At 41.8% G+C, this 25,290-nt stretch overlaps 1 protein-coding gene across 3 annotated transcripts in view; it reads right to left on the bottom strand.

Moving 5' to 3' along the window:
• Positions 1–697: 697 nt before the first annotated feature.
• Positions 698–25,290, bottom strand: part of Wdr60 (WD repeat domain 60) — a 49,294-nt gene continuing 24,701 nt past the window's right edge. For all 3 annotated transcript variants that reach the window (XM_028773195.1, XM_028773196.1, XM_028773197.1), the window contains 13 exons: positions 25,032–25,143; positions 24,082–24,170; positions 21,768–21,897; positions 18,386–18,558; positions 17,238–17,400; positions 12,499–12,612; positions 12,337–12,398; positions 11,843–11,894; positions 10,206–10,266; positions 7,132–7,231; positions 6,824–6,955; positions 5,227–5,450; positions 698–1,435 (listed from right to left, as the gene is read on the bottom strand). In XM_028773195.1, coding sequence (XP_028629028.1) covers positions 1,267–1,435; positions 5,227–5,450; positions 6,824–6,955; positions 7,132–7,231; positions 10,206–10,266; positions 11,843–11,894; positions 12,337–12,398; positions 12,499–12,612; positions 17,238–17,400; positions 18,386–18,558; positions 21,768–21,897; positions 24,082–24,170; positions 25,032–25,143 — 1,581 coding nt within the window. In that variant the 3' untranslated portion in view covers positions 698–1,266. The remainder of the gene's footprint in view (positions 1,436–5,226; positions 5,451–6,823; positions 6,956–7,131; positions 7,232–10,205; positions 10,267–11,842; positions 11,895–12,336; positions 12,399–12,498; positions 12,613–17,237; positions 17,401–18,385; positions 18,559–21,767; positions 21,898–24,081; positions 24,171–25,031; positions 25,144–25,290) is intronic.

Genomic DNA, 25,290 nt, shown 5'->3' with positions numbered 1-25,290 from the left:
GCTGGGGTAGTTACACAAGGATGAGTGAGATGCTGGGGTAGTTACACGAGAACTGAAGGAGAATGTCAGAGCATACAGTCTCTGGGAAATAAGACTGTGTCCCCATGAGATCAGAGACAGGCAGCAGAATTTTCTAGCCCCTGTCCAAGTCCAAGACATTGCAGATCTGGCTGGGAAACTGCAGAAGGAGCTTTAAATACGCTGCCTGTGTTCCCTACAGGTCTACTGGCAAGACCCAGGAGTTTTCCCACGAGCTCCTCCTCAGACTCTACTGTGTGGCTTGATACATGTGGCCTTCCAATCACAAACTGGCACTTGAGCCACAAGGCAACGGTATTAGGAGATGGTGGGCCAGCATGAATGGATTGGTTACAGGGGGCAAAGGAGCACACCAGCGCCTTCGGTCTGTCCTTCGCCTTTGCCAAGAAAGGACATGGCTGCACAGTGCCATCTTGGAGGCTGACAACAGCCTAAGCAGAACCTTGGACTCCCAGCCCTGGACTCCTAGCCCTGGACTCCTAGCCCTGGACTCCTAGCCCTGGACTCCCAGCCCTGGACTCCCAACCCTGGAGTCCCAGCCCTGGACTCCTAGCATCTCCATCAGTGAGAAACAAAACTGTGTAAACAAAATGAAAGTTGTGAACTGGTGCTTACAAACTGTAACAACAGCACAAATGAATTAGTAAGTCCCTACTACTCCACGCTCAAGAAAATTTATTTACTTGTATTATTTCTATATGAGGATGGTTTTCACACTAAATCAAGCAGGAAAATGTGTCTGACTCAATTCTATGAGTGCCATTCAAAGCATACCAAAGCTGGTGTTCATAAAAACCTTAAAAATAGAAGGCTGGTGGAGGTCACCTCCAAAATGAGCAATTCCTCTTACTTCAGATATATATACATCATGTTATGCATGGCTAAGAAAATAGTCCATTAAAGTACTTTTTCATAGTAGACTGTTTAAAATCCAGTAATAAATGTGACAGTATTTTTAAATTGTTCCAAAAATAACTGGAAACACTCTTGGAAGAGCTTTCTGGACATCACTCGATATTCCCTTTGAAGTTTAGTATACACTAAATGTTCACTGTTTCCATTAAAAATAGTGATTTATTTCCTGGGAATACCAAAGTACTGTTCTTCTAAAACAAATTATGTACAGAATATACATATTCTATGTACACAAAATCACATAAACACAGAGTTAAGGGATCCATCTGTAATCAAGTCTCATGTACCCATCATTCTCCTGACACTAAGTCTTCACTTCTGAAGAAGCAGACGCAGCTGGCTATGCTCATCTACTGCTGGGGTGGTCCACCGCCTCTTCAGGTTCTGGATGTCGACTGTGCCAGAGGTCCTGGCCAACACCAGGGCCACAAAGCTACCACTGGTCTTCTCAGGTTCCCCCACGATAGTCATGGCCACAAGCCTGTAGGCGAGAGAGAACATGAACTGGGAAGTCAGTATATAAGTATCTGACTTTCTGTTACCAGAGTAAACATTCATATTCAAGGGACATATGAAAAAGAAGAGGGACTAAAAAGTGTTAAAACAAAATACTAGAACAAAAATAAGCATATGAAAGCCTGTTGAACACAGTTTTCTACGTCTCAGGGATGCTGACTGGCAGATTCATGAAGACAGCTCATAGAATGTGTAGCTGCAAATGCCTTCTACCGCTCCACAGAAGGATAACACCTCCACTCCCACCCCACCATCTAATGTTCCTCCCTGCCCTTGGGAACCAATATCTTCCAATAACGGGGCCTTCAAACTGCTCAGCAGGCCTCCCAACCACAGGCAGTGGGATGATCTCTAGTGTGGGGGTTTCCCAGTATCTCAGGCCATCAATCTCAACCACAGATGAATAAATGCCAAAGCCCACAAATCCATTCTCCAGCTGAGGCCTTCCCTGAGCCCCAGGCCCTCCGCAGCAGTACCCTGCTGTGAGCAGCCCATTCCATCATGTGTTGGCCCGTGTGCCCTCTGCATGCCATTGCCCTACCATGCTAGGCAGTCACACAACTCCACCCTTGCCTCCTCTAGTAGCAAGTTTCAGAAATACAATCTGAAGGGAAGCTTGTCCACACTCAGATCCTTCAGACCAGCAGAAAGTCTCTGATCCTTCTACCATGGCCTCCCCAGGACTCTTGACAGACTAGACAGATGTGTTTATATGTGACCCACAGGCTGGAGTGAGTGATTGACTGGTTTTTTAAGTTTCTGATCAGAGTTCCTATGCTGCACAGACTGTTCTCTAATCCCTGAGTGATTAGAGGATCTCCCCGCTTAAGTCTCCCATGTACTGGGGTGACAGGCATGAGCTACCATGCTCAGATGGTGATATAATTTTTGTTTCCTTGGTCAGGAATTCCCTATGAGCCCAAGCTGGATTCAACCTTGTAATCCTCCTGGCTCAGATTCTCAAGAGCCAGGATTACATACCTGCCACCACAGATAGTTCTACTGATAGAGATTTAGTTAAAATAATACCAATTTACCCATCACTAGAAATAAAAAATGTGATTCTTATTTCTTTCAAATCTTAATATATTCTTTACATTCTATCAAACATTTAATGTGCTTTTGGTCACTTTTGTACTCCTCCCTCCTTTTCAAAAAGCAATGTAATTTCTTCCTAAATTTCAGTTGAGCTGATCAACCAAGGAGGGAAGAAGGGATAAGGGAGGGGATGTGGGGGATATCGAAAGCGAAGGTCCACTTGAGAAATCATGTGGAAACTTAATATAGTAGAAACTTTTTAAAAATATATACATACATAAAAGAAATATAAACTGCAATCACCAAATAAAGGGGGAGACAAAGCTCAACTAGACAAGTCTTGACACCAAATAAAGCCTCCAGTACCAGGAATGGGTTACATCTAATCAAGCTGTTGGCCAAAGGGGCTCCATAGAAACCTCCAAACAATCCAGACCTTTGCCAAGGCTGTTAGTTGTTCTTCTCAAGCTGATGGCAAGGCCCTACTGCTCAAGACAACACCAATATAACTCACTGGACATGTAGAAGTCAAACTGGTGCCCATCTAGAGTCTTCACCCTACTGACTCAGTGTTCACAGTACTAGAAGGTACTCTGAACCCTACCAGAGGAGAAATACAAACACGGGCCCAGCTACAAACCTTGCAATCCATAATGGAGACCTGCCTGCAAGATATACTGGTGTAATACTGGCACAAATGTTGTGGGAGTAACCACATTACGATTGGAATGAAGACTTATTCCATGATTGGAGCCTGTCCCTGACACTGCCTAGATAACCAAGAACCTGAAACTAGATAGGCTAGAGATCCAGGGAAAACCCACATACTACCTACCATTCTCCCAAAGGAGCATAGCAAGGAAAAAACCTCCTAATGACACTCTGCTATACCACAGATCAGTGTCCTGCTCAGCCATCATCAGAGAAGCTCCCTCCTGCAGGAGATGGGAACAAATACAGGGACTCAAAATTGAACAATGTGCAGAAAGTTAAGGATGCTGGAACACTCAGTCCTAAGTGGGATGTCTCCATCAAATCCCTTCCCTCAGGGCTCAGGGAAGCCTGTAGAAGAGGAAGCAGAAAAATTCTAAGAGCCAGAGGGGATGGATGACACCAAAGAAACACAGCCTTTTGGGCACAAGAAGCCTGAAGCATATGTGAACTCAGATTGTGGCAGCACCCACAGGACTGCATGGACTAAGCCAGAAGAGGTTCCAGGGCTAGGAGAGGAAGCGGACACAAAACCACATAGCCAGACACTATCTCCAGCTCACGTTCACTCACAGGAGGAATTCGTTTTCTCCAACAGAGTCAGTCCTACTAGGTACATAACCCATAATTAAGTCGGGGCCACGCCCAGCAGCAGACGGAAAGCACACAACAAACCCAATGGATTTTTTGGTTTTGTTTTTTTGCCTATTGTTTTGGTCTCACAATACTTTGTCTGGGCTTTTTTTATTATTATTATTATCCTTACAGATCTTTTGTCTACATATTATCTTATGGGTTTTCTGTGAGAATATGTGTCTCAGCATCTGTATGTTTCTTGTCTTTTTCCTTTGGCTCTCTCCAATTGTTTGGTTTTGTCTTATTCTTGTTTGTCTGTTTTTACCTTATGTATCATTATTATTAGTATTATTATTGTTGTTGCCTGTTTGTATTCTAATGAGAGAAAAAAAGAGTGTGGATCAGGAGGTGGATCGAGTCACAGAGAAGTTGGGGGAAGGAAACTGTAATAAGAATAGATTGTATTAAAAAACTATTTTCAATAAAAAAAAAAAGATCTCAAGTCCCTGGCACCCACGTTCACCTTATTGGTTATACAACACCAAGAACAAAATGTAGGAGACTATATATATGGTTCTTTTTTGAGAACCCTTCTGAATGATATCTTTTATAAATAAAAGAACAAAGGCAAAGAATTATTTCAAAGTATTAACAACAGGCCAGCAAGACGGCTCAGGTAGTAACAGTTCTTGCTACCAAGCCTGATGACCCAAGTTCTATTCCTGATTCCTACATGGTAGAAGCAGAGAACACAATCCCACAAGTTGTCATCTCACCTCCACATGAGCACCAAAGCACGTACAACTGTGCACACACATAAATAAATAAATAAATGCTAAAAAGTTTTTAAACAAGAATCAGTGACAATTTAAATGTTCTGAAATTCCCATCAGCAGGTTTCATCCACATGCAGTGGGAAGAGGGCTTGGGGACTATTGACTCCATGACTTATGCTTCTTATGTCCTGTCATGCTTGAGAAACCCTGAAGGAATAAGCTGTAGATCACACATGTTGAATCTGCAAGATACTCACAGGAACTGTTTCTTCCAGAATGACAGTGATGGGGACTACTACACTACTCTCCTGTCCACTGTGTTATCTGATGCTAGATATAAGACAACTACATTTTAAAGTGATTTTCATAATATTACTTAATGATCAGTAAGAATGACACCAGTGTAAAATAGATGACATGCCAGTATGGGAAAACTGAAGCAGAGCACACTTGGCTGGAGATCTTGGCAGCAAGGGGTGCACATCTGGGGGTCCAAGGACATATAGGAACTCTGTATATTTTGATTTGACTACAAACTAAAACTACTGTTAAAAAGTATTTTTGACTATATAATACATATAAACGTGATGTCAAATGTAAACTTAAACCTGTGATTTAAGAAGAGCAAAGACGAGGGTGACTGGCCTGTACTCACTTGTCTGGAGAGATGGGCTGCTGGGCCACAGGACCCAGGTCATTCTCAAGAAGATCCCAGACATAGATCCTAGATGCATCATCCTGGACCAGGAACACAGCAGGCCTTGTCGGGGACCACTGCAGACTAGTAACAGCATGGCCACTGGTGCTGTTGTCCCACTGCATAATGGGCCTCTCAGACGTCAGCTGGTGCAGCCTGATGCTTCCATCCGAACAGCCAGCCTGCAATTGGGATGTAGAAACCCTATTGTCCTTTCTTTTAAATTAGATCTTCACACCCAGGAAAAGTTTTCAGAGTGTTAGCTTTCCTTGTTTGTACAGTAACATTTTGGCTTGCTCTTGTTTTCTGAATATAGAGACATATCATTAAACCTATCCTCACACTTGAAATGCCAGAGTAGGGGAATACTCAGGGGTGCCCCACCTGCTCAGAGGGGAGGGTGACAGAGGAAGGGTTGTGGAAGAGGGTGAGTGGGAGGGGAGCAGTGAGCAGGATGTAAAGTAAGTAACTAAAACATAACAAAAATAAAAATAAAAAATAAAACCTATCTTCACAGTGAGTGAGCGCTCACTCTGGACCAGACACCAGCCCCTATCCTCACAAACAGTGAGTGCATGCGACCAGACAGCAGCCATCAGTGCACCCATTTGAAATGTAAAACGCATGTTAACAGTTGAGTGCCACTGGCTGCAGCACAGGTGCGAGGTTGGCTCCACAGGTGCAGGGTCGCCCCCTTAAACAGTTGTATCTGTAGTGACAGCATGGTTATGTGTTCCCTTTGGATTAAAATTTTCATAAAATAAAACTTAGGTGGTTTAGTGAAAGATCAAATTATTAACCTAGAAAGAGAGGATTGATTCTTCCTTACTCTTTAATCCTTCTCATACTCAAAAAAAGATACACTTGTATAAAATTCTGAAACAATAAATAATATTCAACTAGAATCGAATTCTAAAGTAAAATACCAACACAGACACATTTTAAACCCTAATCTCATATAAATAACAAAATCATACTGGAAAGAGGGGCAAGAGTGAAGCTGAATAATCTCTGAACAGGATGTCTGGATTTGCAACTTGACTCAGACACAGAGTCTCAAGTACTGAAAACTGGCTTCTCTGCAGGAGGTGTTCAAAGTCTGTATATGCTGAGACTGCACTTAAGAAGGCAGACGGTAAACCATTGAATATGGTCTGAATGAAGTTTGTCCCTGCTGATTCATGTGCTAGAGAGACTTAGTCCTCAAAATAACGGTGCTCAGGGCAGGGGCTTGTGGACTCAGAAAGGAATGATGACTGTTCTGTGGGACTAGATTAGTTGCCATGAGAGCTGGTTGACCATGGGTATCTTCCTTTCAAATTCTAAGTACCCTGCAACCAAACAAAGTATTTCTTAAGAGAGTTAAAATTTCTGAGTCAATCTGATTTAGTTTTCTGTTACTAGCACCCTGTGTCTCATTTTTAGATCACTGAGGTCTAACTAATGATTAATTTGTAGACTACTAAGAAACCAGAACTGTCTAAATTTTCTACTGAATTGCAATGTCATATTGCCCCAATAGGTAAATAATATCACCGAAAAGTGACTTTCTTACCAAGAATACTGTTTCTTCAAATGGTGAAAAATCAATCACGTTAACTTTTATTGGTCTGACACCATGCTGCTGAGGTTTGAACACCTTAGGAGATACTCTCCAATCTTGCCTGGTACTGTGGCTTATAAGTCCCTAATTGTTACAAGAACACCAAGAATGGCCAAAGATTAGACATAAGACTGGACAAGACAATATTCGAAAAACAATTTTCAGATATTATAACAAAAGCAAACAGTAAGTTAATCTGATATAACAGTATTTATCAGGTAACTCTTGGTAGAAAGGATGAAATGTAAATTATTACTAACCATGTCGGTGCCAACTACGAAGTGATTAGGATCTGAAGGCAGGAATCTGACACTCAGTGTTTGTGTGGACCCCCACAGTTCACTATCTTTATGAGAAAGACTGAAAAATAAATAGCAGAGATGAACACAAGACTTTTACAAAACCCAGAAGATGACAATGTCCTAAACTCGCTTAGCTCTGCCATACTCCAGCCAATGAGGACCCACTGCTATCACGCTGCCTCCAATGAGGAGCCACTCCTATCACACATCCTCCAATGAGGACCCACTGCTATCACTCTGCCTCCAGTGAGGAGTCCTTTCTATCATAGTACATCCATGGTTTCAGCTATTCTGCTTCTTGTTCCTTTTCTGGTATTACATGCTTGATCAGTTCTGCAGATCCACCATTTTGTTACTGATCCTTTTATCAACCATGTTGGATTTACTATCTAACCACTCACTGGTGGAAATTTTGGAAATGACAATGTTGCTTCTAAACATGCCAACAGGTCTGATACTGAGACGAGGTGAGTCAGTACTGACCAATGAGCTGCACGGTGATGGCAGTTCTTATAAGATGCACCATTTCCCCTTGCTTCCAGCAGGTGAGCGTGTGAACTCATCTTTTGCAGATGTCTTGTTGAAATTCCATAATCCCCAGCTTCCCACCAGGCAGCTGCCCTCATGTCTCAAGGTCCCAAACTTGCAGATTCTTGAGCCCACATCTAGCTTGAGGTTTCAAGTTCTTCCAAGCACCCATTTTCCCTCAACTAGGGGTGAAACTTTCTACATTTCCCTCATACTAAAGGGGTAATGAATTCTAGAGTCCTGTGCAGGGGTCTCAGTTTTAGGTCTATAACTGGGGCAAGCCCAGTGCATCTAAGATTGCACAGGACTTGAGCCACAGGCTACGGTTAAGGCCTAATAACCTGGCTGAAACCCAAGTTCCACTTCTACTCTTCAATTCACATCTGGTTCTCCACACCCATGTTGTTTTTCATACCGGCTGCTATAGTGATCTCTAAATTGGTTTCCTTGACTCCAGTCTCTCTTCCTATATTCCCAACTCATGTTTGTCCAAGCTAATTATCCTGTGTCACATAAATAACAGTGGAAACTGCTTCAGAGTAAGACCTGCCTGCTCCAAGCCATTGTCTAGAAGTCACCACAGAAGCCGACAAGTCAAGACCAGCCCCAACTCATCCCATCTTTCTTGACATCACACTGGCAGGGGTCTCTAAGTACAAGCACATTTTGCCTTAGAACTATGTCGCCTTTACCAAGCTTTGATCTTTTAAGGATCAATCCCAGTTATTATGTTTTAGTCAATGTTCTATTGCTGTGAGGAGAAATCATGACCACAGCAACTTTTATTAAAGGGAGCTTTTAACTGGAGGCTTGCTGACAGTTTTAGAAGATTTGTGCATGATCAACATGGAAGGAAACAGACAGACGTGATGCTGAAGCAGTAGCTCAGATCTTTACATCCTGACTCACAGACAGCAGGTAGAGAGAAAGACACTGGGCCTGGCATGGACTTTTGTAATCTCAGAGCCTACCCCTAGTGACATACTTCCTCCAACAAGGCCACATCTCCAAATCCTTCTCAAATAATTCCACTCCCTGATGACTAAACATTCAAGTATTTGAGCCTATGGGTAGTTATTATTTGAAACACCACATATCACTTTCTAAAAAGTTCCCATTTTGTTCTGGGCCAACCAATCCGCTCCTTCAAGCTCCCACATGCCTATGCTCATGCTACCAACACATACACACATAAGGAATGTTCTTCTTCACTGGCATGCTTGTTGGGATCACTGAGGACAAAATGGCTACTGCACTCAGGACATCTATAGTCCACAACTGGCAGAAGAGGGGACAAAGACCTGGTGTGTCAGTCTGGGCTGCCACCCCAGTTTACCCCAGGTAGGGGAGGCTACTGAGTTAGGACTCTCACTATAATCCAGTCTGCCTCTACTCCTCCTTTACCACAGATCTTGCAAAAACACAGCTATGAGTTTTGAGAGAAAACATGGCATCAAACACATTAGCTATTTCACTATAAAGGGTATATAATTAAGTCCTGGAAGAGTACACTGTTAATTCCTGGAGGAAATTACAATTAAAACTATAAATATAATGCATGGAGTGAAGTGAGAAAGTCTACAGTAGAGAGAAGAGTCTTACAGAAGATCAGTAGATGTGTGATGTGCATGAGGGCAGGGAATAACCTGACTAGCACGCACGTTGGGCTCTGTAACATATCTTATGACTTTAACTGACTCACTTTCATAACTATATTTCAGTCAAGTAAGTTGATTTGAAATGTCTAAGCATACTTGTATTCACTGTATTCTGTGTAATGAAGAGGTCACAGACACAAAGATTTTTCAAAGGTAGTTAACTGTCAGCTTTTAGTATAGGAATATATATATATGTGTGTGTGTGTGTGTGTATATACACATATATATGTAGATACATATATACATATATATCTTTGAGTATATAGTAATATATATGTCTTTGGAAAACAATATGGAATATATAAACACTACTAATACTGGAACATTCCTTAAGAATCTGTACTTCATATTAAGATCTACAAGTAAAAGCAGAAATACAGTTTAGTTTGTTTGTTGGTATTTCTGTTAATTTTTTATTTGAGACAGGTTCTCATATGGCCCAAGCTGGTCTCACTCACTGTATAGTCAAGGATAGACTTGAACTCTTGATCCTCCTGCTTCTATCTGCCAAATGCTAGGATTACAGGTGTGCCTAGCTAGACGTGTAAATTTATGAATAATGTTTATTTCAGTGTTTCCAGTTCCTAAAACTTAATTTGGTCAAGTTGAACTAATTTTTAAGTCTAAATTAAAACTGGATGAAATCCAGTCAAGTAGTATTAATTTATAAGCTAAAAACGTTTTATGAATGCATATTAGGTCTATATCTAAAAACTATGTTTGTTATATTGGCTTATCACTAATTATTCACATAGCAAAAACTGAATGTAAGAAACTGGGTCCGCAAAGACAGAGCAAAGTCTTTCAGGGATGAAGGAGGTGTTTAATCCCCAGAGGAAGTCTCACCTGTTGCCCAACTGGATTACAGTACTGTGTACCAACTTGATCCTCCCTCCAGGTATCAGACCTAGAATCAGACAAACAAGAAACATGCACACCTCTTAATGTAAGCTAAACCAAAACCTATCTACAGTTGTCTGGATTCATTCTTCTTTATTTAAGTATCTATAACCAGAAGGAATGCCAAAATATAAATCACAGGCAGGACTCCCTCTAAGTCTAGTTGAGGTACCTGTGCTTTGACTAAAGAAGAGAGTCAAGAATTTACAGGTCATTATCAGAAATCTATTGGGCCATGATCCAGATACCCCCACATTTTCAGACTAGTGAGAATAGCAGGTATCATATGTACTGAATACTAAGTTAAAATGCCAAACCCAGAGCTGTAAACACCCAAGGCAACTGTCATTCAAAGTCATCCTTGGAAAACATCCAGGTTTTGCTGAATGGCCACAAGTGTCCCAAACTCCTCCAGTTTTAGTTTCTCTTCATCAGCTTCTCTGACTTCTACTCAAACATCATGGCACTCCAGCTCCCAGGCCTGGCTTTATTTCCCATTTCTTCCTTTGCTCTCCTCAGATTCTCTACCAAATATCTGTCCTAATGCTATTCTCCCTTTGGTATATTCTTCCCTGCAGAGGGAAGAATTCGAGATCTATATATGTTGAAACCCAATTTCTAGGCAAAGTACTATCCAGAACCTTGAGTGCAGTTGAAGTAAAAGTATGTAGGAATATATTCAACACACTGCTAGAAAAGGCAGCTTCAAGCCTACTCCATGGCCTGTCTCTTATAACCATCACACAGTACTGACGTTGTCACAGAGGTGACAGATCTACAGATCAGGCTAGCCTGGTCTCAATCACAGCCATAGTAAACCTGATTTGAATGGAACTTCAACAAGAAGGGACCAGCCATTTGCTTGGTGAGGAACCTTCTTCTGGATCTGGGGACCTGGAGTGAGGCCAGTGTAAATCTTGGGGATACACCTTTCACACAAGTAAGATGAGAGGAGACTTTTCCATTAGAGAATCAGAGTAAGGATTGGGAATTCAGAGTAAGAAAGCTGACTTTAAAATGCAGACAAACTAGACCACAGGATCTAATGGGACTGAATTGTCTGAGGCCTCCTGGAACTGAAAGCCATACCAAATGGTCTGAAAACAGAAAACCACAGGAGACCCTAGTATGTTTCCCCATCTCTCTTGCTCTACATGGGAGCACTCCCATTCCCATTGCAGGTGGCCTGAGGACAGCCACACTTAGTGCACTCGTGCATACTAGGTAAGTCCAGAGCCACAGAAGGAAGCTCCAAATGAAGGAAGACTTATGCCATGGAAAGCTAAAATACACTGAAAAAGAAAGACAACAGTCGCCTTGAGGTAACCCAGGGTAGAAAGAATGCCAACTATGAGCAGAGCTACGACACCTACAGAAAGGATCATGGAGTTAGACACCATTCAATCACTCCAGCTAATGAGATGTCCATCCAATAGCTGATAAAGCATACAACATACAACTCTGACTTCTGTTTTTTTTTTCAGGTTGCCAATTACTTATTTTTCAAAGCAGGTGTTTGTATCTTTAATCTCTATTCATTTTAGCAAACAATAATTAATATTAATTTTTACTTCAATAGTTACCTAAATCACTCATTGAACCTGAGATATCTGCTTTTGGTAATTCAACAACCACCTAAAAACAGAATATTGAAAAAATGAATACTGATACATTTTATAACTATGAAACAATCTATACAAAGTATAGCTTTAATAAAATAACATGCTATATTAGATCCTAAAAAATATAACTGCTTCATAATCATTTGCTTTAGAACTAGTGACTTAAATTTATTATTTTATTTTAGTATTCTCCCCACTCAGTAACCTCATTAGTAGCTCTCTGTATAAGTCCTAACATATCCTCTAGCATTGATGTCTTGTTATAGTCTTCCTTACAAATTCCAAAAAGCCAAAGGCCAGGGAATTTCATACCCCTTCACAGAAGAGGGAGGGCCTTACTGCCTTGTGACTGTGTTCTGTCCCTGACCTATTCCCCAGGACAGGTGCCACTCTCCTCCCACTGTGGGTTCACTCCGCTGTATGCATGGCTGTGTGGCCCCACACTTCCTACTTACCCACACATTGAGAACCCCAGTCTCATCCAGGGAAGCGATGTGAAATGACAAGCCTGCCATTTCTAATGAAAGCAGAAACAAAATAAGGAAAAGTGGCTTTAGTAAGTACAGCACTTGGCACACCTATTGCAGAGGGGATTGTATGGGCAAGAGATCGTGTACCTTCTTGAGTAGAGAAGGGCGAAAGCACAAAGCTCTGTTTCTTATAGGCAGACGTGGCAACCGGCTCTATGGCTTGCAGAGGGCTTTGGTGGTTCACCGATGTGAGGACCCCATCTAGGGAAGAAAGACCACAGCACCCACTGTAAGTCTCACATCTTAGCAATGAAATCAGCATTATACATAGCAAGATACAGGGATGCTTCCAGGTCTGGAGACCTGAATCTCTCAAGTCACAAGACTAATGTAGGCCACACACCAAGATCCATGGCCATGATTTTCAGCGTCTCTAGCAATCAGAGACTACAACCTCAAAAAACTTGAAGAGGAAAAACAAGAAATGAATACCAAAGCTTGTGCCATTAAAAAGCTATTATGTCCCTGAGGAATACGTGTACAGGGTTAGGAAGGAAGTCAAACTACTCCATGACCAAAAGCACTGTGAGGATGAGAAACTCAAGCACCACTCCAGAAAGAGGACATGATTCCGGGGTCAGCATCCTCCAAAAAGGCTGGGAAAAGAGGGGCATACAAGAGGGACTTTGGGAAGTGCTGCTCATGGGCAACTTGTAAGAGAAAGGGACAGCAGAGCCAGGGAACACAGCAGTGCCAGCCAGAGCATGAGGCCAAGCTCTCTCAAACAGGACAGCCACTACCAGCACAAGCACTGTCGCCCACAAATGGATAGAAAGAGCTCTCCTACAGAATGTCTGGGAGTCGGAGATTCAAATCCCATACACAGCTATAGCTGGAAGAAATTACAAAAATCAAAGCACTCTCAGGTGTGACTATTCTCCCACTGCCTCACTCCATCCCTGAGAAAGCACAAAGTAGAAGACAGTCATCTAACAGAACAACATCTCTGTGGACTGCTTTTAGAAATGTACTTAAACAACAAACAAAAAACACCTGAAATCAAACCCCACATAGAAATTGAAAAAAAAAATGAGTTGTATTGAACTCAGGAAAAAGCAAATGAAAACACAATGAGGAGACATTACAGAACTCCCAAGGGAGAAATTGGGATGTGAAGGATCCGCGCATAAGAGCCAGTTCCCTTCCTTACAGAAGCTCCATAGTTTCACACTCCTGAGTTCTGCTGATGATACTTAGACAGCAAAAGGGAGCCAAGGGAGTAGTTTCATCGGGCACTTTACATGCACTCAGCCCCCTGTACTCATCTGTGGACCCAACAGCCATGACTAGAAATACACGGAAGAACAACTGTCCTGTGCTGTGCATGAACAGACTTTTCCTGTCACTGTTCCCTCAACCCTGGGCACAACAGCTACTCACACGTCATACAGTCATCTAGAAATGACATAAACTACAAAGAGAACATGTCTGAATTATAGCAAGTGCTGTATCACTTTATAGAAAAGAAGCATCTGAAGTAAGAGGAGGCCCCATTAGTCTCGGGCCAAAATCATGTATGGTTTAGAACTTTAGAGCTTTGAAAACATGGCTAGATTCATGTGAATTAGCAGTTGGAAAATGCCATGTTTTAAAAGGTATCATTTGGGTCATGTGATGGTTAGTGTTAACTGTCAACACAATCTACAATCTCATGAGAGTCTCAATGAGGATGACCCAGGTCAGGCTGGCCTATGGGAGACTACCTTGATTACCAGCCTGAAGAAAGTGGGTACCATTCACTCGGCTGAGCCCATTCGCTGGGCTGAGCCCTACACTTCAGGAGACAAGGCTGAGCTGTGGGATGCCTCTGCTGCTCTCTTCCTCTGACTGTGGACATCATGTAACCAGTCCCTGACACTGTAGCTTCCTTGCTACAGTGGCCTAGAACCTGGATTGTGATTCAAATAAGTATTTTCTTCTTTTAGATGTAATTCCTGGGGTATTTTATTACAGCAACAGTAAAGAAAACTTGGAGCCCGAGTCATGTAACAAATTTTGCATGTTCTTTTCTCTGTTTGAAGAAAGATAGCTTTTATAATAGCATCAAAATCCATATGCTACCTATCATTGCAAATACTCTCCATGGCAACAGTATCTCTCCAAAAGGGCAAAAATTGGTTACTACAGAAATGAAAAGTGGCTTGCTCTTTTTATGTGTAAAGCACAGATATAAATATAGTACAGAGAAGAAACATATCTGCGATGGTAAAAGTGCTTGGAGAGGTACTTTTAAAAAACACATAGTTACAAGAGAAGAATTACAGAATAGGAGAAACACTCAAAAAACCCCTTCTCTCATAAAAACCTTTTATCAATAACTCAGCTACCAGAAAACAAGCAATTTTTAAGATGGGACAAAGACTTTAACAGGTGCTTTACCAAAGAAGACACACAAATAGCATCTGAGCATATAGAAAGACAAGTCTGCAGCAAGTGTCACAGGGGACATGTAAGTCACTGTAAGCAGCTACTTTAACCCATCAGAATGACCCACTCCTACATGAGTGGTCATGCTGAAGGCTGGTGAGGGTACTGAGTAGCAGCGGGTGTCATTGATTGCCTGTAGGAATGCAGATGGTGTGGTCACTTTCTAAAACAGTCGACACTTTTTCACTGATCAATCCAGGAATCTGATTCTTTAGCTGACTTGGTAGCTTTACATGTTACTCTGACAAAATATCTGATAAATGTAACTAAAGAAAGAAAGGGTTAATTTGGCACACATTCCCAGGAGTGAGTCCATCACATCAAGGAAGCTGCAGCAGCATGGGTTCCTGCACACCGGGCCGCAGCAGCATGGGTTCCTGCACGCCGGGCCCATGCAGTCAGGGAGCAGAGAGAGAGAGCACTGTTCTCTCATGTACACAATGCAACGTATCTTACCATCCACAGTCTTCCCATCTCAACCAACAAGATATCTCTCACAGACAGGCCCAGAGGCTAACCTAGTCTAGATAATCTCTATTTAGCATGCCTCCAGGATTATCTTGAAAGTAATTTTACATCTTGTCAAGTTCAACACCAGGATTAGCCTTTATATTTGCTATTTACCCAGAGGAGGTTAAAAACAAGTTTGTACAAAAACCTGTACACAAATAATTATAAAATTACTCTTTCAAGAAGTAAGCTGATAAGTTTATCCATAACATTTGTTTTTATTTTTTGTATTTTTGTTATTTTAAGAATTTAAAAGAAAAAATTATTTGACTGTTAGGCCACTAAGAACCATGATGAAAACTTACACATTTACCCTTACCCAATCTGAAAGGGCTTATTCCACTTTATTCCAATTATAGAACTTTCTAAAAAAGGTACAAACTACAGGGACAACGGAAAGTTCAGTGATGATTAGGAGCAAGAAGGATGGAAAACAGATGCAGGCTGAGACATATAATCAAACTGATGAGAACCACACGTACAGTGAGATGGTGACCAGGAATGAAAATGTCAATGGGAGATCCATATATAAAAAGTAAACCTGTGGAATAAGGCCTCTCATCATGCACACCAGACCTAGATGTAAACCCTAAAATAACAAAAGGTCGAGAAAACATGGGGAGCAACCCAATCTCTGTGACTTTTAGTTGAGTAAAATAAACGTGGCCAGGCACAAACATGCCTGTAATCTCACCACTTGAGAGGCTGAGGTAAGAGCATTGCTGTAAGCTTAAGACAACCAGACTCCATAATTAAACATTCTCTCACAAAACAAACACATAAACTTAAGAAAACAATCCAATAAAAAATGAGCAGATACTTAAACCAGCATAACCAACAAGGACGGATGTTCAGTTAATAAACAAGCCCGTGGAGATGAGCTTGGGATCATCAGTTCTTCTGTGTGCAAACTGAAACCACAAAAGTCAAACTAAATGCTTACTGAGATTGCGAGTTAGCAATACCCGACGGCCTCAGTGCTGGGGAGGTACAGAGCCACAGTTGGCACCGTGTGCAAGAGGGCAGCAAGCAGCTGGGGGAGTCACTCTGCAACTCTCAGCAGTGAAAAGCCTCAAGTGACATGTGTGGTTCTCGTCCTCCCACATCTAGACAGAGCAGACTGGGGACAGAATAATGACAGAAAACAGATTGGTGGCCTTTGGTGCCGAAGTAGTGGAATGTACTCTTCAGGTTCAACAGGACAGGGATGGAGACTGGGGAAAAGAGTGAGTCAGACAAGGTCCATGCCTTATCTCTCAGCCAGCGGGACTTCAGATCCTAAGAAAGAGGCCAATCAATGAAGGCCATAGCACCAGAGGAAGTCATCTGGGTGGGAAATGTGTGCTCTCTGAGTGTGTGTGTGTGTGTGTGTGTTCATGTGTTTGTACATGTGTGAGTAGGTACACATACACATGCAAGTATGTACTTGTGGAGACCAGAGACAGACATCAGGTGTCTTCCTTGATCATTCTCCATGTTTTGTTTTGTTGCTGTTGGTTTCTTTGGTTGGGTATTTTGTTTTGTTTTTTGAGACAAAGTCTCTCATTGGGCCTACAGCAGTGGTTCTCAACCTTTCTAATGATGTGGACCTTTAATACAGTTCCTCATGTCGTAGTGACCTCTGACTAAAAAGTTATTTTTGTTGCTACTTCATAAGTGGAATTTTGATGCTGTTATGACTCATAGTATAAATATCTGATATGTAGGATGTCAGCTATATGACCCCTGTGAAAGAGTTGGTCAATCCCCAAAGTGGTCACAACCCACAACCCACTAGCCAGACAGTGAACCTTTCTGATGCCCCCATCAGATCACAGGTCTCTTTATAAAGTATCTTCAGTTCTCAGATCTGTCAAGGGTTTTCTAGAGGGCAGACAGAGAACACTAACCAGTGGAGAATGTTGGGGTCCTGAAAGCCCAGAGACAATTGCTCAGTCTCACATAATGGTGTATCCTGGAGTCTTCTCTTAAGTCCCATACAACCACAGAGCCATGTACTGTTCCCGCAAACAGCAGAAATGCTTTCAAAGGGCTAAAGCAGCAGCACGTGACCTGAAAAGTCAATCACAGAAAGTTAATGTCTACAATCTAGAGTAGGCACAGCCACAGAAACTAAGTATGGACTGACACATGAAGGTCCTCCCAGGATACTGTTAAGTAGAACACAGATTTGTGCATATAAATAGAAGTCAACTGCCCAAGTGTGGGTCTTTTCACATGGACAGTAGAATAAGAAAATCCATTCTGTAGGAATATGATCACGTTAAGGCATCTAGTATCCATGTGGGTACACACCATCAAGGCATAGTCCCTCCCAACAAAAAATGAAGTGATACGAAAGGGAAGATGCCGGTGGCCCCGACGGTGGCAGGACCAGAGTCACATGGAAAGCAGAAGAATCTGAGTAAGTGACAAAGGCACTCACTACATGCAACTTTAAGAAATTGTACAAGGCATGGTGGGGCGTTTCTATAAGCCCTGCACTCGAGAGGTAGAGGCAGGAGAGCAGAAGTTCAAGGCCATCTTCAACTATGTAGAGAATTCAAGCCCAGTCTAGGTTACATGCTTCCTGTTAGATTTAAAAAAAAAAAAAAGGAAGAAAAAGATGAAGAGGAAATCACAAGAATATTAAGAATATTAAGACATCTCAAAGTATCAGGCCCTAATTAGCATGATCCAAATATCCTGGCCTTGTGGCCATCTTGACCATGCTTTTATTAAGCCTATAGCTATGTTCATTTGCTAGTTTACAGGTGACTGAGGCTCCTGCATGATAACCCTTTGATTTTCAGTCTGAAATAACCTGTTGAACCACAAATTTCTATAGTCAGAACTAACGAGTTTTGTCACCTGTGTGACAAAAGTCACTAGAAACAGGACACTACTTAAACACTCACTCTGTTATCGCTTTCCCTCTCTTTGGTATGCTCAGTGTCAGACACTCACACACACTCATTCTCACACACTCATTCTGTTATCTCTGTACCCTCTCTCTGGGACCCTCCAAGAAGCAAGCACGGACTCCTCCTCAGTGTACCTTTGACTCACATATCAGAACCTTCTGGGGCCCTGAAGGCTGCCAAATATCCCACACACAGAGGAGGTGTCTGCTATCCAGAGATGGGGCAAAAGCCTTTTCAGGTAAGTCATGAACAGAGACCACAGTCTGCTTCTGAACTCGAGATGCATGCAAGCAGGATACTTTCCGACCTGGAGATAAGAAAAAACATATTTCACTTTAGCATTTAAAATATTTCGCAATACCCACATAAACTCCAATTCAATGAAGAGAAACACATGGTTCATTAAAAGCTGAGCAAATATCAGATCTGAACTGTTGCTGAGACAAGTTACAATACATCTATGGTTTCCCTCACGTTACTATGCAAGTAAGGACGACCTTGAACTTGTGATCTTCCTGCCTCCATTCCTTAGTTTGGGGATTACAGACACATCACCACCACAGTTTACTCTGTGCTAAGAACTTAACTCCAGATATATGCATGCTGGGAAAGCACTACACCCAATGAGCTAGATCCTCAACCCCACACCACAGTCTTCATCAATGCCTACAGCTGTGTCCACAGTGACCATGTGGCTTGACTGTGGGGCAGCCAAGGCCAGGACAGCACACTTCCTCTCACCCAGCAGCTCCTCACACCAAGTGTGTGAGTCAGAAACTCAGCACCACACTGGAAATGACTGCAGGGAGGGACCTTCTTGACATGGCATGCTACAAGAACACTATTCTTAGGAACCTTAGTTGTCTTTAAAATGGCCCTCAGAACTCCATGCAGAAAACTAATCCAAAGCCAGGTATAGCATTCCAAGAATGAATTCTGTGACAGAGCTGCTTTCTGTACAGTTCTCATTAGCAGAACTGCTGATAAACTGAAAAAACAGTAGATAGTAACTCATAGTCTAGTGAGAATTTTGTAGCCAACAAAGAAAGGGTTAATATGGCTGTGAAGTACTAGCTAAGTAAGACTATATGCCTGCTGACCCATTGCCCATGCTTACTAATTCCTGAGGATCAGAGTTGTCCTTCCTCACCCCTTCACTCACTCACAGCCACACCCTCAGGACTGCCTCCTCAAACAGCCTGAAATGCTCCTCCAGAAAAGCAATAACAATGGTTATGTGTGTTCCTTCACCACTCATGGGCAAAACTCTGACACCAGTGTTACTGGGTTTCTGCTGTGAGTGTGTGTGCATGCATGTGGCCATGCTAGGAGGAAGCAAGCACATGTGTGCAAGTCAGAGGACAACCTTCTGGAGTTGGTTCTCTCCTTCCAGTCTTACATGAGCTGAACTCAGATTGGCAGTCTTACACATCACAGTGATGACCACTAAGTCACCTCATAGACCTAGTTTTCAGTGACACCAACAAGGCTCCCCCACCTTCTCTCTCTCAATATTTATTTATTTTGCTCCTCCTCCTCCTCTTCTCTTCCTCCCTCCCTCCGCCCCTCTGTCTGTGTGTCTTTGTATCTGTGTGTCTGTGCGCATGTGCCCATGTGACATTTGTAGGTGTCAGAGGACAACATGCAGGAGTTGAATGTTCCAGGGCTTGAACTTAGGTAGCCAGTCTTGGAAGAAACTACCTTTACCAAATGAGTCATCTCACTAGACCAACACTGACAAAATTTATGACTGCTGTATTCTGACCCCATTTTGAGAGTAATAATTTTTAGAAACTCATGGCATAACTAATGGACAACAGGAGATCTGAACATCATTACCACCCTAACTTTGTCCCCCATGGACACCTTGACTTTGTGAGGTTCAAAGTATACCTAGGCCTGGTACCTTCATAGGAAACTTCTCAATGTTTCCTTGGTCACATTCTCATCTCCTCATGGTCACACTCATACTGAGAAGTCTTCTGTCTTTAATTGTTACTTGGAATTTAACCCTTTCTACTAACAGCCCATGTTTACATGCTTAGCTAGTTTGAAGTATTTCTGTCTTACCTACTTGCTGCTGAATCCCAGCCTCTCCAATGACGCCAGCATACTACAGATACCACAAATGAATGAACAAACAGGCCACTGCTGGCACCTCATTTCAACACATTTCACAATGACAGCAGTAATGGGAAGCTCTATGAAGGCCTAAAGCATCACTGTATCTGACTAGAGACTGGGACATAATACGAATGAAATTCTAACTGCACACAGTGAGGCTATCTGCCTCCTGTGTCGAATCCCTCTTTCCCAGACTCACTCTCCTTTTATCTCAATATTCATCTTACTGAGATACAGCAGGAAGTGAACAAAACACCTCCTCTCTGTTTACATGCATAAATCCTCCAAGAACAGACATGCACTGGACAGCTATGAAAGACTCTAGGCATATGCATAATTCACATTATTTCATTCTGCCACCACTCCCTGTGCACAGGTTCCTGAGACCACCATGTCTTTCCTTCTGCCTCCTGAGTGTTTACAGTGAATACTGCAAGTACAATGATTTACAGTTTTCTAAAGGATGAACAAAAAGACACTAAAGAATGAGAAAACATAACAATGTATTTAATTCTTAAAAGAAAGTACTTGAATCAACCTCAAGACAGCAGGCAAAGCAAAAGAAGTGTCTAGAACCAGATGCAGACAGCAACTCTCTGGCTTTACAGGTGCCACAGCATGTTTTCATCCTGTCTCTTGAAGGAAGCATCACTGGGGACCACTCACTCCTCCAAGTCTTCACACAACAGACCCATGACTGCTCAGCTGCCTCACGGGTTACATTCGTTAAAGACAAAGCTGACCTTGGCTAGAGATGTATTAAATGGACACAGGCATGTGAGCACACAACTGAGACAGCGACTCACAACAAACGGCCAGGCTGCAGTCGCACACGGCTTTGATCTCAGCACTTGGAAGACAGAGACCAGCAGATTTCCACACATTTGAGGCCAGTATGGTCTACTGAGCTGGTACCAGGACAGCCAGGGCTACACAGAGAGACCATGTCTCAAAAAACCAGAAATAAGTAAATAAATGAGATAAAAATTCAAATTTGACCTTGCAAACGAAGTTTGTTTAAAGTAATTTAAATACTCTGACATCAGACTTTGTTTGTTTACTGTTTCCATGGCTGTGCATTACCTGAGTAACTGCCTGAGAAGAATTACAGGACTTAAGACAAACAAAACTTAAATCTCAGTTTCCACTTACTAAATAATTTCACTAACCTAAATTGCTGTCAGGCCTCTAATTAACTTAAGAAAATCATAAATCATAAACATATACATTTAAGAAAAGAATCCTCACCATTCATTTGCAATTCTGCAGCCACTGAGTGTTTGTTTCATAGACATCAGACCCCATCACATTGAAACTATATAACATTAATGACTAGTGTTCCAATTTAATTGTTTGTGTTTGGCTATAAACCGATAACAGAGAAAATCTTACTCTGGAGAAACGGCAGGCTTGTGTTCAGTTGAGAGGAGCTGTCACTGATGTTCAGAGCTTTGTCCTGAGCCCGGGGAATCCAGCTAGGTCCAGCTGCCAAACGGTCCTCTTCAAGTAAAACAGCAACCACCTATGAAAGACAAGTAAGCTGGGGCTGGAGAGACAGCTCAGTAGTGAAGAGCACTCTCCTCCAAGAGACCTGGGTTCAAGTCTCAGCTCCTACATGGTAGCACACAACTGCCTATAACCCCAGTCCAGGGTCTCTTCTAGCCTCTGCAGGACCAGAAGGCACACATATGGTTCACAAATATACAAGCAGGCAACACCCATACACATAAAGTAAAAGAATACATTTTAAAAAAGAAAAACCACCCCAAAGACAAGCCATATTTCTTAAAATGCTAACAGCATGCTATACTTTGGTTAAAAATTACCTTTTGTAGATTCCATTTCTACAAATAAATACTTGACTCCACCACACCATAGCTTTTAAAAAAATCCATCTTTTTTCATAATAACAGCAAACTAATATAATGTCATGGTATGCCATTGTTTCTTGTTACATGTTGTTTCCTTCACTAAATACAATTAAATTTCAAAGGAGGAGGCAGCCTGGACATCTAATACCCTCAAGCAAACAAGGCGCTAAGGAGAAACACAGGCAACCATCACTCACTGGCCCTGAGTCAGCATTAAATGTCTGCAGTGGATCTAACTAGGTCATCTCTAGAACATGAAGAGACTTAAGAATTAGCAGAAATGGTGACAGGAAGCAGGAGACATGACTCAAGGATTGGCAGAATCGAATTTAGGTTGGACAGAGACATGCCATGCATAAAAGCCACATGAGCAGGGCTGAAGCAGGCTCCTGTCCCTATCACTGCCACAGAAGCCATGTAAGCAGGGCTGGGGCAGGCTCCCTCACCTGTCACTGCCACAGAAGCCACGTGAGCAGGACTGCAGCAGGCTCCCTCACCTGTCACTGCCACAGAAGCCACGTGAGCAGGACTGCAGCAGGCTCCTGTACCTGTTCCTGTCACTGCCTGGTTTCCAGCTCATCTCCCTCTTCACTGCACTGCACTGCACTGCACTGAGGACTCTCTTCTTACTAGTTCCAAGAACTTTATACTAAAACAGGATCTAATAATAATAACAAATACGTCAAGCCTAATCCTGTTTCTAAGTTACCCACTCCTGTCTTTCTGTAACACTGAGGCAAACTAACTGGCAGATAGTCATACTGTCTGATAAAGAGGCTTGGCCCAAATCAGCCTGTCAAGGCTTAACATTATTAGGCTGTTTATGTCTGCTCCATATTTAAATTCTAAGTTTATATAAAAAGTTCGAGACAACACAGAGATTAGAACACAGAGATTAGAACACCAATTTCATATCTAAATAGAAATTACCAATGTTAGTAGGTCACACCTGTGTTGAACTTTGTGATTGTGGAGAGTTGAAATATTACAAGTCCACAAACAAATCCTCTTAGGCTATCTTTAGGCCTCCTGAAAGCTTTCATTGCCCACCTTTATGCTTGTCCTTATGACTAAGAATGTCATCAGGCAGTGTCTGAGGCCTCCAGCACAGACTTCCTCATGTTGCTGCAGCCCTCTTACCCACTGTTCTCACAACATATCTGAAAAGTGCTTTGATTTAAGATTCTCTCTTGATCTGTAACTAAAAACTTAGTGGAAATGTTCACCATGTTAAAACATGGTATTTAGGGTAACCTAAATCCATGTGCCCAGGCCAAAGTCACTGATATTTGGCTGTAAAATAAACTTTCTTATTCCCTTTGAGGTGCTGTGTTTTTTTTTTTTACATCAACAAAAGATCATTTTGTTTCAGAAATTTATACTGAAATAGAGAGTAAAAGTTTTGATGATTAGGGTCAGTTTCAAAACAATCAGGAAAACAATGAGAAGGGGAGTGAGCAAGAAGTGAGTGAGGCGAGGTCTGCAGTTCATGGAGCCTCATGGTTATGTACTTTGAAATTTTCCATAGCCAGTTGTCTAGTATTTACAAATACTGTACAGGTATACACTTGCTTCACCAGCTTAACATACTTGGCTTAAGAGTTTATTATTATTTTCAACTGTAGGAAATTACAGTATAGAACCCAAAACCACAGAATTTTCAGTGATCTATATTTACCTAGTGTTGTTGTGCGAACTAGGACTTAATGATTGTATAACAGATGATCTGTAAGAAAATAATACTTGCGAACAAAGAACTGATTTTAAGCCACATGGACAACACAGTAAACCCTGAGCACTAATACCCAGAAGAGGCTATACAACACAGAAAGTACCTGGCATGCTGCCCGAAGAAAGCTAGACAACCTTGGAGTGTCGATCTTTGGTACAGCTGTGACACCAGAGAAGTCCTTTTCTTCACTACCTAAAATACAAGGTTATTATGTCAACAGAGTTGACTCCAACACAGTTAAGCTTTATAAATCACAGCATTCAAGCAGTGTCACAGACACGGAGAACCCTGAAGAAAAGTCAGAACACTGCACTGCATTCTCTCCATCCACTTGCAACTGTTTCCCAATTTCACACTGTTTTACAGTAAGTTCAGAAGCTGAATCCTCTTCAGCTGCCATGAGGAATGCAGTAAAATAAACCAGTGTGTTTGCTATGAGTTTTAGGTTACAGGTCAAGCATCTAAAATTGAGAAATCTTCAACATTTATGGTCCGGGGCACTAGCAATTAAAAAAAAAAAAAAAAAACCCTGGAGGTTTCTTATGGTGAAGCTATTCCTTGCTATATAGACAATTTCTTTTCAAAAAAAATTTAAAACGTCAACGAGTAAAGTAAATTCTATATGAACAGCTGCAGACGCCTGTGTCTTAGCAACTGCTGAACTGCACTGGCGGAACACATCTTCAAACTCCACTTGAAAATGAAAATACACTGATGAGAATAAACTGTGCCAGTCAGAGCAGAGTCTGTCCTGCAGGTGCAGGTGAAGTTATATGGTGAGTATCTGGAGTGCAGTATCTTCCCCACTCCATTGCAAATCCTGCTCAGAGATCACACCAGGGTTCAGGCCAATTTACTTATCCCTGTGACTCAACAGCTCTGATCTCATTCATGAGCTAATTTGTTTTTTCAAAGGAATATTGAAAGGGTACTTTCACAGTCATATAATACTAATGACCTCATCAAAAAGAACACAGGTAAAAGGAGTTACATAAAATCAAAACAAATCAAAACATACTATAAAGAGAATAGGCAATCAACATTTAGGATTACCTCCAGATACAACAGTGCCTTCTCCTGGGTGTTGGGTCCATACTTCCCTGGTTTCTATATCTTCAGTCTGAATGTCTTTCTCAACATTATCTTCATTGTACTGAACATACGCCTTAGAGACAAAAGTAGCTTAGAATTAACATCTAGTTTCAATTTCAGATCAATTTGCCATTACTAAAAATAAAAGCAACTACATTTTTAAAAAACTAATAAACTTCTAAAAAATTAAAGCATCCTTGGAGTTTGGATAAGATTGGCC

The sequence above is a fragment of the Grammomys surdaster genome, unplaced genomic scaffold (assembly GCF_004785775.1).
Source record: "Grammomys surdaster isolate TR1022 unplaced genomic scaffold, NIH_TR_1.0 223, whole genome shotgun sequence".
Taxonomy (NCBI): Eukaryota; Metazoa; Chordata; class Mammalia; order Rodentia; family Muridae; genus Grammomys; species Grammomys surdaster.
This window is presented reverse-complemented; position numbering and strand designations above follow the sequence as displayed.